A 13,855-nucleotide genomic window follows, 5' to 3' on the forward strand; every position below is an offset into this window, starting at 1 on the left:
TGCTCAGATATTCAACAGAACACCAACCATCAAGTAGGACTGCTTCGAACTGGAGTACAACATATTAGAATGTGTCATTCACCGCTTTGAGTACTGAGCTGAAATAGTTTTTGCATGACAAATGTTACAAATGAAAGTTTTTGTCCAGTCATCTCTCTTTTAATTCAAATGCAGACAAGCTGAAAAAAAACACACACACACACACACACAAAGATAGTGTGTACTATGACCACCAAACCGAATACCTAAGTCCACTAAATGGCTAAAGATTTGTACAATTCGAACAATTTACTCAAGAAAAAAAATAATAACTGAGAAAAACAAATATAAAACTCTTTTTAAACGTAATTAAATTAACACAGGAAATCATTCCTTCTTGGCAAGATGCATTTGTTTCTTTCTTTCATGGAAACCTGAACATTAGTGTTGCATTAAATGACACTTGAGTGTAAGGGGATGGGTGATTTAAGGAAAAGGGTGGTGTGTGTGTGTGTGTGTGTGTGTGTGTGTGTGTGTGTGTGTGTGTGTGTGTGTGTGTGTGTGTGTGTGTGTGTGTGTGTGTGTGTGTGTGTGTGTGTGTGTGTGTGTGTGTGTGTGTGTGTCATTTTCTTGGGCTGATACAGATTTCCCATATGCAACGAGCCATACCTGCAGATATCCTGGCAAGTAGAAATATATGTATATATGTCACATATTTGTTCAAACACTTCTCTATGGAACGTTTTAGCACGGAGATTACTACCTTCATTTCCAGTTAGGAGACTCACTCTTTTCAGAACTACTTCTCTGCAGTGCTTTGTTCAACCTTGAGATGTTCTGACTAATGTTAATGCAAACACAAAACATACTGCAGCTGCTTGACAGTATCTTATCGTTCCCTTTTGGGCTATATTTTTATACCAGTTGACTGGTGCATAGAAAATAACATGTAAATTCGTGCGAGTCAAATGAGACAAAAAAAAATCCTGAAATTTAAGCAAAGAGGCACTGATGGGAAACTTTAACTATGAAGCAGGTTGAGTTTGCATTCAAATTAACATTGCCAGGGAATAATTGACAATATTAAAGCTCCAACAAAGCAGAACAAATGGAGAGTAGATCAGAAATGTAGGATGACTCCTTCCTGTTAAATGAAGGTAGGAACAGTGAGACAGCAAGAAACTGCAACAAAAGCTATATTGGCTTCTGCTAAAGCTATCTGGAGTCATGACACTAACAACATGCAGCAAGTAGATACTTGGGTAATGACAGCCATCATTAAAGAAAAGTGGGTCTTGTTTTGCATTTCATTAGTTCTCCTAATTGGGCATCTATAATTTTGAAATGGCCAAATGTAATGCTTGTCAAAGTTGCCGCCGCTAACCTCAGCGTTGGGCTAATAATATGGTCATGTAATTAGCTACTTTAACTCTCTGGTCCATGCTGTACCTGTGCAGTTTGGCAACGGTCTCAGTGATACACACGCATCGAGCTGAGTTTTGCAATTTAATAGCTGCATTGTGTTCTTTTTGGTTTGTGTTGGTAATGTAAAACTGGGGTCCACCTCGTAAGTTGTTGATTGGTTCTTTTGGTCTGTGAAGATCATAGGTAAAAGGCTGGAGCTTAGGCTCATCACTGCGAGTTGATTGGTTGGTTAGTTGGCCTGATAGATATGTTGCCGTTATTGGCGAGGTGCTGTGACGCCCTATTGGTCGGCACATTGCTGGGGTGAGAGTTCCCCCCACAGACTCAGATTTCTCAATTAATGTTTAATCCAAGAACAATAGCCATTTTTCAAGACCCTCCACCCATTTAAGACTATACATCTGCCGAAACAATTCCTCTTATGGAGAGGACACAAGACTAATGCAGCAACAATGCAGCAGGGGTGTAACGAGGAGGACTTCTGCAATGGCTGTATTGGCGTTGGCGTCTGTTGCTGATTAATTCATCCTACATGAAATGCAACAGGCTAACAAATACTACTCTGAATATTTAGAGAAGATCTGTGCCTGGTGGGGAAACGTCTTCATCATATGTGTTCCATTGGGAAAGGCCGGCTGGTGGAGTTAGCGTAGCCGATGTAGCTCGCTGCCTAGTTCACTTGCGGGGCTGGTGGATGTGCTGGTTGATGTGCTGGGAAGCGGGCAGCTTGGAGACACAAGGCTGAGGCTTCTGATGAGCCACCTGGGCAGCTGCAGGGGTGAAGTCCTTATCACCCTGAACAGAACACAGGCAGTCAATACGTCTATTAGGGGAAAATAATGAACTGCATGCACAAAAAGCCAAGACCCTTAAGCTTACAGTCTAAGCAGTGAAGTATGTAGTACATGTAATAATAATAATAATAATAATAATAATAATAATACTACATCCTTTATTAGTACCACAAAAGGGAAATTACAATTTACACTCTGTTATTACACACAGGCCTGAATTAGACACACATACACAGTACCTATACATGCACTAAATGGAGAGATGTCAGAGTGGAGGGAAAGAAAGGGGCTCCTAGCAGTTGGGGGTCCGGTGCCTTGCTCAAGAGCACCTTGACAGTGCCCAGGAGTTGAACTGGCACCTCTCCAGCTACCAGTCCACCACCATACTTTTGTATGGGGACTTGAACCAGCGACCCTCCGGTTCCCAACCCAACTCCCTACGGACTGAGCTACTAACACGTAGTCTTCCTGCTTAACAATTAGAAATCTGGTGCCAGAACTATTTGACATTTTAAGACATGTACAACAACATTGAATGCCTACTAGCGATTGCCCACTGCTAAATTGTGACATAGACTTTATTCTTGATGGCCAATACAAAATGATATGTCATAGTTCTTAAGTATTTTGACATCACAAGAAGCATAAAGACAGGTGTAACTGCACATGATGCATGCACCTCCTTGGCACTAGTGCCCAAATCATGAGTGAAAACATTTGTCTTACATCCCCTTCATCTCATATTTGCCAGAAAATCAGGATCAGAGCTCAACTTTCACTTGATGCTGCCCGTAAGCTTTGCTGCATCGTAAAGCTACCATTGGATCACACATCAAACATCCATCTCACTTTAGTTAGCAATTAAACAGTAGGATAATGATGTGTTTGTCACCAGGGAGAGGCTCATTATCAAAGTTAGACAATGCAGGCAAAATAAGAATATTACAACTAGTGTAAGTAGAATTTACAATAATTACATAAAAACATCAGTGGACATGATATAACTCGACAGTGAACACAACAGGAATGTGTCCGGTAAAGTAAACACAGTATGCACACTGTATGCCCCATTTTTAAAGCCCCTCCCTCTGATATTCATAATAACAATGAGGGTATTCCCTAAGTGACGGGTAGAGTATGGAGCACTCATCTGTCCGAAGCCATGTGCTCTGCAACCTCAATCTCTTATTCCAAGAAAAATGCCCATAAACAGCCGCTCGCTTCTAAAGTCGGATCAAAGCGGGAATTTGATGATTCACAGGGGAATGCAGGATTTTAATCAGACTTAGCACGATCATGACTGAATTCCTCCCTTCTTTTTTTATCTTCACTTGCCAGCATTCTTTTGTCTTGCTCAATGTTTCTCTCCTTTCTTACACAAATTACTTACTGCCCTGTTTTTCACTGGTTTGCATCTTAATTTCCCTGATTTCTTTTTTTCATGTAACAATTCTCTCTTGCCTACTTCACCCCATCACACTTCTGAGAAAAAACATTAAGTGGATGGATAAGATTGATTGCACACGCAAATATAACACACTGCAGCTTACATGATTATTTAGATTCATATTGTAAAGTTTTAATTCTTTCACGTAAAATTATACATTTTAACATCACACCCACACAAACACCCACACACACACCCACACCCTTGCTTGACCCTAATCCTCTGTTTGTGTTGGTTTTCTACTGCATGCAAGGCTGTGTACTCGTTCTACTGTATGTGTGCGTGTATGTGTGTAGGTGTAGATCTGACATATTTTCTCTTCTTTCTCCTATATCTCAGTCCTACTGAAGCAAAACTATGGGGGGGGGGGGGGGGGGGGGGGGGGGGGGTGCGCGCTCCTCTTAATAAGAAAAGTTAAAATACTGATACTTTGATTTTGATACACGTGTGGAGATTTAATGTGGTCATTAACTGATTATCAGATATGGTGACATATAAATGAAGTTATTCTTCTTTATTTTTACACTGTTATATATACACACCGGCCGCAAAACACACATGCACAAACACGACCTATAAACATGCATGTATGGGGAGATGTCAGAGCAAGGGGGCTGCCAATGGATACCGCCCAGGCAGTTGGGGGCTTGGTGCCTTGCTCAAGGGAGACTGCTTAACTTCTTGATTAGTTGATATGAACATCATATTGCAAAAAAAAATTAAGTTGCTTTTAGAAAGTGAAAAATGTTGGTGTAAGCTCATTCATTTTCTTCCGTGCATTTCGAGGGCAAGGTTACTCCTGCCATTGCTCTGGCCCTTGATAAGAACTGGCATAACAACAGGAGTTGGTCCCCGTGTGCTCGACTATGGCTACCCACTGCTGCCAATTAGTTAGGACGGGTTAAATGCAGAGGATATATTCCTCATATGTGTCAATGTACTTGGAAAATAAAGACAACATAAAAAAGAAAAGAACAACCTTTAAAAAATAAAACTGTATCAACTTGCAATATGGTGACCCATTAAGTTGTACCTTTCAGCATTGCTAAATGGGTTTTATAACTGTCAGTGTATAATATATATATATACACTGACATGTAAAATTAAATCATGAACAAAATCTCTTTCTTCTGACATCCTGTCACAGACTCTTTTTGCTGAGGTATAATGATGACCTAATTCGATACGAGGATAGCGCTGTGAGTTTGGGGGGGGGGGTACAGAAGAAGAAAATTATAGTGGAAACTGATCCCAGAAGGCAGAAGGATATGTGGTCTCAACTACAAAACCCAAGTGTGGGCATGAGGAAGGATTTTATTACCTGAACTAACTGTCATTCTTTTACACTTCCACTTCTGCTAGTCTAGTTTTACATGGCAAACTTTGGTACCTTGGGTTGAATATTCTCAGGTGTTTTATTTGCAAAATAAAAAAAACACCTGAGGATCCCATTCTGTCATTTGAAAGGACAGATAGAAAATACATAGCCAGGAAATGCCTTTTTTTCCCCATTTAAAAAAGAAAATCCCAGCAGGCCACACACTTCACTTAGCTCCTAAAAGGCTTTTCTGAGGCTTTGTGCAGTGCTAGCCTCTGGGTTTGATGGCAGTGATAGGGGGCGAATAGGAAGGCTAGAGGAGGATCGGGTGGATAAATGGGATGCCTGCCACCTTGCTGATATCACTGCAATCTTCCGCAAACAATCTACACAGACACACAGACACACACACACACACATACGCACGCACGCTCTAACACTGCATCCAAGGCATACAGTCAAAACCAGACACGTTTCAAAGACTTTGGCCGACTATTGAAAGCGCTGGGTCAAGGCTGTAAAGGTCTCTTTTACACATACACACACCCACAGGGTTGACACAGTCAAAGTAAGCATAGTTTTCTGCAATAAAATAAATAATGGCCTTTGTGAAGCTTACATTGTTTAGGTTTTTGGTGTTGATTTGACTCTGGTCATTTTTTATGCTGCAATTTTTTATTTATTTGCGGTGTATTGAGTAGTGTTACCAGATAAAAACATTTTACCAGGAATAGGCAAAAAAAACTAAAAATTAAATATAAAAAGGTTGTTGAAATGCATTTTTGTGTGGACATTTTTACGGACACTTTTTAGTTAAGAAGTGTTAATATTTTCTCTATTTCTTAGGCAGAAATTTAGAGATGGGTACTAAACCCCGCTACTAAATGAGCCCCGGGGGTAAACTGTGAAAGACCGGATCACTGTTCCTCCGACATTATCGGTTTCGCTATAGGTACTGGAGGAAACATTTTTTTTGCCTATTTCTTGCTACATAAAAGCAATACTATTTTCATCACAATTCCAATTTTGTTTAGATTTACAATGTTTGTCTACAATGCACTTTTGCTATTTCCAATCCAAAAGAAAGATCTCTCCCTCAGAATCTGCGTGCAAGGGGCGGGGTTAGCAGAGAGCTCACTCACACACGTTGCCACACACACACACACACACACACACGCATGTAAGGGTGGAAACACGAGTAATCTTTCAAACATTTAAGTAAAGTCTATATATACAGAAATCCACAGTTTTCAACCATCTAGCAAGTTCACCTATCGCTGCCCCAGGTATTTTGCATGCTAGCAGCCTGGAGCCCACACACAGAGTCAAGTCAATTATACGACAACAAGAGTTAATGATTACAAGTAACTATTAGCCAGCTGATTGCTGTGGGCGCGTTCATAAATTCAATCTGACATGGTCAGAAACTATATGGAACACCATAAGCCAGGAGAGGTCCTGACTTCCGCCAGAGAAGGCCAACATGTTGATTTTTTTCCCAGAACAGCTCATTTTATAGTCTCACCAGAATCAAATAACGATATGTTAAAAAGCAGTTTCCTTTGCTGTAAAAATGTTTATTTTATTGTTTTACATTTCTATAATCTGCTAAAAAAAATGCTTTTATAGTTTGATACTCAAGAATGTTAATTGATATACATTACATATGAGAGAATATAGAGGCATCACTTCTGTTGTTAATTTGATTATTTTTTCCTTAAAAAAGGTGCCCTGCCACACACATTTCATTACTTTGTGGTAATGTATGAAGTTCTACCATGGACTCTGTAATATTTTTTGTGGACGATGACCAACCCTACCGGAATTCTAAGAAAGTGGGACAAATTGATATATCAGGACAAAATGATCCAAATGTCTTTATTTTCACCGATGTGTTCCAAGGTGAGGTTAAAAAAATGGTTATTAGCAAACTATTAATTTCACAGCATTTTCTTTAATTAAAGATGTTATGATTAGATATCCTTACATTGCTTCACTTTGTTACATGTTTCTCTTAGTTGGGCACTCCCTTAGTATTCTCTCCATTTTTCTCTCCTCCCCTGTTATACCTTTCATCACTTTTATATATCTCAGCACTAAGCCTCTACCTCTCCCTCTAGGGCTCATGTCTCAGATATAAACAACATTATGCTCATTTCAACACTGGTGGTCTGTGCATGTGTGTGTGTCAGAGTGTGTGTGTATGGGTGTATTACCTTTGTCACCACTCCAGACACAATCACAGGGGCCTTTGGTGGACTAAAAAGGAGAAGAAATGAAAAGAAATACAAAACAATTGAAAATTATTTGTAGAATTCATAACAATATACATTTCAGTAAGCAGAGAAGGCGCCCAGTGCTTCATTCTGTGCTGATTGTGTTTGCAATTTAGTCATATTGTGTATAGGCCAAGGGTGAGCCTACTGTATGGCAACGTTTACAGAAGTCTACCAATCTGGCTATATCAAAACCTCCAAAAGTGACATTGTGCAAAAAATTCAAACATCCAAAGTTGGCAAAAAAACATAGCACCCACAGTTTTACTCTCTCTGGCAACACGCACACACACACACACACCGGATGGACCTGCCAGCAGCTTAAATAGCTCCCATTCATCCTGGCCAAACACTGGGGCTCACAATTTCTGGATGGAAAGCATGAGAGGAGAGAGGGAGGGAGGGAGGGAAGTGGGGGGAGAGCTGAGGCTATGAGAGGGGAAAGAGAGTTGAAGAGGTGAATGATGACAAAGGGAAGGATTTGGGAAGGAGGAAAAAAGAAGAGGAAACAGAAATGTAGAAACAAAAGGGGGCGAGGGGGAAAAAAAGGCAGGACAGATAGCAAAGGGAGGCGAGAGGGCAGGGAGGAGAGGGGATCATAATAGACTGTTTGAGGAGAGGAGAAAAAGGGTGGAGGGGCGAGCACTCAGACATAGAGAAAGGAAAGGGACGGAGGTGGAGAAAAAGATGAGGAGGAGGAATGCGGAACCCGGGGTAAGTATCGACCTTGACATGACAAACGAGCGCCGTCTAATTTTACGGCGGCGTCACCCCCCGGCAAAAGAGTAGTTGTGGTAGCCACCTTCAAAACTCCTCTCAAAGACATTAGCTATAGCAGCAAGCATGTCCAACTTATGGCTTACCTCATTAACAGCATAAATAGGTTGAAAAGATGAAACGTTTCTCACACAAACTGCGGCCTCAGCAGCAGCGAAAATCCAAGCAACATCATTTGAAACATCTGCTACTTTCTTATAGATTTTATGATCCATGCACAACATTTTATGGATTTGGACAACACATCTGGCTAACCTCCATCTCTGCATTAAACATCTTGGCACTGAATGGCCTTCTGCTCCCTATCTTAATGAGTGTATTTACACCTTGCTATTAAATGAATGCTTGGATATGTTGGATTTCACAGATTATTTTCTCACTAGCCACCTGTCAAAATGTGTGGTTGAGAGATTCTTTATTAGCAAGTCAATTAACTACAATATATAATATTAGCATGCTCCTCATTCAAATGAATGCTCTGCTCGCTGTGAAGCGGTCCTGCTAGCTTACCGCTAACATTTGGCTGGCAGGTTGAAGAGTTTCAAAATTTGTAAGGTTTTCTGAGGAACGGTTGGGGAATAAATGTACATATGGCAAGTGCCAGAAATTCATTTTTTATGTTTAGGTGCAAGAACTGTGCTAAACTTTCATCTTAAAAACACATCTGGCTGAGTGCCACAGCAGAAGTTTCTTCTTTTATTACACACAATATAGTTAACTGAAAAACTGTCATGTTAGCATTATTATATACCAGATTTCCTTATTTATTCTAACAAGCCCTGCTCACGCTGGGTTGTCACATGTCTCTATTCTATTGAATGCCGATCTCGATGGTGTAATTTGAGGGTAAATCCTGGAGTATTGAAAACAGATTGCAAAGGAAAGGCAGGTATAAAAAAAAACCAGGATGAAAGAAAATCTGTATTGCATTTGAAGCATGTTAGCATCAAACTTTGCTCGTTGAAATGGCTTGGGTTTGATAGAAACAGAGTGCAGACAAATAAGACAATAATAGACAAGCATAGATATAAAGCATTGTTTATATATCTATGGGTGTAAGCCTGTCAGAGATACAGAAAGCTACATGCCTCCGACTCCTTCAAAAGTGTAAAATATTTGTTTTTTTAGTTTAACAAAGAGAGTGTAGATACTATAGACACATGTTGTAGACAGGCACACACAAATGATATACTACTGACACCTATTTTTCATCTATACTATCTGTATAGTAAAATGGAAAGAGAAACCCAGAGAGAGAGAGACACAAAGATCTCTGCTGTGGTTTGGTCTGATAGGGAGGAGGACCATATGGAGAGACAGAGGGAGCCTTTGGGGGGCAGTAGTGAGCTATAGGGAATCCAGGGGAGGAGTTTTCTTTGTACCAGGAGAGTCAGAGGTACAGGAAAAGGAGAGGGAGAGCGAAAAAGTGAGAGATACCGAATGCTAATTTTAACTCCGATAAGAATGAAATGTGCATTGATGGTATGATGTTTTCTTTTCTGTCTTTGGCACCAAAGCCACTCCTCACCACCACTACCCCACCCATCTCTTTGCTTCAGCCGAGCAGGAAGTTTGTTGCCGTGGGCGAGGTGGTGGTTGCCATGGAAACTGATGCCTGTTGCCTGCCTCCACTCCTCCTCCTCCTCCTCTCAACTTTTATACCACAATCTGTCAGTTTACTGCACATTTCCTACCTTCAGTGCATGTGTACAGTGGTGCTCAAAAGTTTACATACACATGCTTAAGTTGACTAAAAAGAGGAATAAAAAAATCATGTTTTGGAAATTTATTTTAATACTAAATTAAAAAATGAGGTAAAATCCAACCTTTAAGGACACCAATTTTCTTTGTGAATGAATAACGTATTGTAAATAAATAAATGTTCTTATTTAAAATACAGGGGTCATAAGTATACATACCCCTATGTTAAATTCCCATAGAGGCAGGCAGATTTTTATTATAAGGCCAGTATTTCCTGGATTCAGGATATTATGCATCCTGATAAAGTTCCCTTGGCTTTAGAATTAAAATAGCCCCACATCCTCACATACTTTCACCATGCTTAGAGATAGGCATGGGATACTTTCTATAAAATCATCTTCAATGCAAATCAAACCAGGTATTAGTCTAACTGAAATAAACCATGCCTATCTCTAAGCATGGTGAAGAGTATGTGAGGATGTGGGGCTATTTAATTCTAAAGGCCAGGGAACTTTACAGGATGCATAATATCCGAATCCAGGAAATAACTGGCCTTTAATAATAAAAATCGCCTGCCTCTATGGGAATTTCACATAGGGGTATGTATACTTATGACCCCTGTATTTTAAATAAGAACATTTATTATTTACAATACGTTATTCATTCACAAAGAAAATTGGTGTCCTTAAAGGTTGGATTTTACCCATTTTTTAATTTAGGTATAAAATAAATTTCCAAAACATGTTTTTTTATCTCTTTTTAGTCAACTTAAGCATGTGTATGTAAACTTTTGAGCACCACTGTACAGCGATTTAGTCAAGCATGCACACAGCACCACCCGTTTTTTTTCTCCAGAGGCTCTGGAACATACATACCTCTCAGCAAAAAACATGCAGGAGAGGGGACAGTGCAACCGACATGAAGCCTATGATCACCCTTCTATGTTGTTGCTTTTACACATGGAGCTCATTGTCGATGTGTGAGCTGTTCATAAACCATGCATTCCCTTCTACACGTATGTGAAAGAGTTGTGCTGCTCCTGAGTTTTTCCTGAACAGGCAAGAAGCCGGTACTGGGTCACGACCTAGCTCTGGATTATGCCTCCCTTTCTTGCCTGTATCTCAGACCCTATCAACGCGTCTCCTATTACTCCCTCTCTTACCGAGGAAAAGCTTTCCTCTTTCGTATCTTCACATCGCCACGCCATCCCTCGCACTCACACCATAATATGTATCCTCTCTCCTCCTCGCCATAATCCCAGCCACCTATCTTTCTCCCTTCACCCCATCTGTCCATCTCGGCTAGATTGGGTACGGCAGGTGTTCCCCTGACTACAACGCTTCACTGGCTGCTACTAATGTGAAATTTACCCAGTAGCCACCTGCTAGACGTCCATCAGCGAGACACGGAGAGGGACGGACAGAGTGTGTGAGTGAGAGAGTTTCATGCACTGCATTACTGATGTAGTGCAGTTACTCAGCCTCTGTTTCTGGATGGGCAGACAGGTCATTTTTAGTTGAAGATAAACATTTCACAGGAGGAAGGTAAACCTGCATTTACACAGCCCGGCCAAGAGGAGTTTATCAAGCTAAAGGATTGAAATGGTTTTCCTCAGTGATTAAATGCACTTTTTAAAAAAACTATTTTCACTAATTTATTTTCACAGCCCAAGCAATAATTCCTCTTCTTCTTTGACGGCAAGCTCTAAAAAAGGAAACATTTGGAAGGGATTCGGGCAACTATTAAACCCTGTATGACTGTCGGCCAGTTTACACACGACGGAAAAGAGTCCGAGATATTTAAACCCACAAAATACTATATTGAATTTACAAAGCAGACGTTCAGTTTGCTCCTGTACCAGTGCAACTCATTATTACATGTCATTCATGTCTTTAAAAAAAGACTTCAATGCAAGTAATAAAATAAATAATACAGTCGTAAAACAGCATGGAATCATTTCTTTGAAATCTGAATGCAGACTTGTGAAGCTACTTCTCTTTGGAATATCCTCACTGTGTTGATTATTATAATTTTTTTTATTTTTGAGTAATATTCAAGTGCTTTTTAAAATTACAGCTAAATCGCTTAGCTGATCGATCATTGTTTTTTTAAGCAAAATTAGAACCCATTTAGTCAGGTTATCAACAGACAAAGCCGAGCTCACTAGATTTGAGATTGACCATTGGTCTGAGGAGTCTGCTCTGTCTTTTCTCTGCACAAGAGTTGTGACCAACGGGCATAGTTCAAATGACTCTGTACTCAATTGGATAGTCCTTCCACCAATTGGACTATGTTCAATGTAAACAAGAAGCTGCTTGGTCGCTTCTCTATCATCATCATGTTAAACGCACCAATAGCGCGCCAGGTAGATGTGCTACTTTGTGATTGGTTTCTGCAAAATTGTGGACTGAAACAGGAGAATTAAACGTGCAGGTTTCCAGACCGAGCTGCAGGGAGAAATTAAATCGCCGGTGGAGTGGGCGGGGTTTACCCAGTCTGGAACACATTCCCCAGCTTGTGGGGTTTTGCTGCGTTTCTCTGTTTAATATCATTGTGAACCAAATATCTTCAGGTTTTGAACTGATAAATGATACTTATAATAAAACAAGACATTTTGAGATGTCACATTGGGCTTTAAGAACCTTTATTGGCCATTTGTTTGTCCCATGCACATCCACATCCCCCACGTTAGTTCCAGTGCCAATATAATTATCCAAGATATGCAGTATGACTCCATTTTCTCTGAAGAACAACAATAAAATGAGGGTGTGCAAATTCAACAGGCTGGAATGGCGGTTACACCTTGATCAATGTCTGCTATGACATAAGGGCTTCTACTATTGCTTCTCCTATCTTTCTCAAGCAGGCCTTTACCCTTAAGAAGTAAAAGCCAAGCTTGCATGTTGTTTTTGTACTTTGTCATCTTCTTGACCACACATTTCTGCTCGGTCTATTATTGTCACTCATCTTGGCACAAAGGAAAAGGGAGAAAGAGGAAAGGACTTATTTCCACTGACAGGCATGACGCTATTCCTGCTCTGAATTACAGGGAAATACTCAAACAACATGCACGGTGGATAAAAAAAAACATGCAATGTATATTTCAGCGTGTGAGATTGTGGGTCTAAAGTACACACAACAGTTCTTGACAGTTGGCAATGTTCCTGAAGCCTGCTCTTGGCCACGCACGCACAACTGATATGTGGTGTGAATATGCCATCGGTAGCAATACTGAATATGGAGTACACGTGTGTGTAAAAGCAGACTCTTGCAACACCTTGTAGAACGGAGTGACCTCAGTAGAAACAATGCATTCAAGCAGCAAAAAGCAAACATGCCAATATGGAAGCAGAACAATTATTGTCACTAAGAAATAGAGCTGGTGTGATGTAAAACATGCAAACCAAGACTGCTTATGGAAAACAATAGCGACTACTGAATGGGCTGTCCAAGTTAATGCTGTAATTATGCAGTAATTATGTTGTTTACCGAATTAGCTGGCAACAGAACACAATGAGTACGCTGCAAAACAGCCTACAGTACAGCCTTATAGAAATATAGAAGTGGTAATAGCTCATTTGCAGGGTGTGTTTGTGTGTGTGTATGGGTGTGATCAACAACGTACAAATCACCACAGAGTCCTACATTGCACAGACAGTCGTTTAATCTACAGGCAGAGAGCAGTGAACCAGCTTTACCTCTGCACTACATGTATGTAGCCGTGTATGTGTGTGTGTGTGTGTCTTTACTATGTGACAATGGACCCCTGGGCTTAGATATGACATATCCCCGCACCTCTCCAACATAAGGGCCAGACACTCAGACTCAAAGAGACACAAGACAACTATAAATGACGTGGCCACGTCGTTTTGTGTCTCTTTGGGGCCCTTTTGTCTCTCTTTATGGTCGTTTTGTCTCTCCGTGGTCCTTTTGTGTGTCTTATACCCCTTTCACACCAAGGGCTCAAACAGGCTTGACTTTGTGTTTGAACGGGTTAGCCGTGTTGATCGACTCGGCTTCACAACCCAAATCCAAAGTTAGGTCCGACGCAGGGCTATTACAATGTGAATTGCATAAGACCAGGGTGGAACTAATGATGTCATGGTTGAAAAGGGGGGGGGGGCACAGTCGTCACAGG

The 13,855-nt window shown here is 40.6% G+C and overlaps 1 protein-coding gene across 1 annotated transcript in view; it reads right to left on the reverse strand.

Moving 5' to 3' along the window:
- Nucleotides 1–328: 328 nt before the first annotated feature.
- Nucleotides 329–13,855, reverse strand: part of dap (death-associated protein) — a 15,246-nt gene continuing 1,719 nt past the window's right edge. The window contains exons 3-4 of the mRNA XM_032503764.1: nucleotides 7,180–7,222; nucleotides 329–2,199 (exon numbers count right to left, since the gene is read on the reverse strand). Coding sequence (XP_032359655.1) covers nucleotides 2,080–2,199; nucleotides 7,180–7,222 — 163 coding nt within the window. The 3' untranslated portion in view covers nucleotides 329–2,079. The remainder of the gene's footprint in view (nucleotides 2,200–7,179; nucleotides 7,223–13,855) is intronic.

The sequence above is a fragment of the Etheostoma spectabile genome, chromosome 22, assembly GCF_008692095.1.
Source record: "Etheostoma spectabile isolate EspeVRDwgs_2016 chromosome 22, UIUC_Espe_1.0, whole genome shotgun sequence".
NCBI lineage: Eukaryota > Metazoa > Chordata > Actinopteri > Perciformes > Percidae > Etheostoma > Etheostoma spectabile.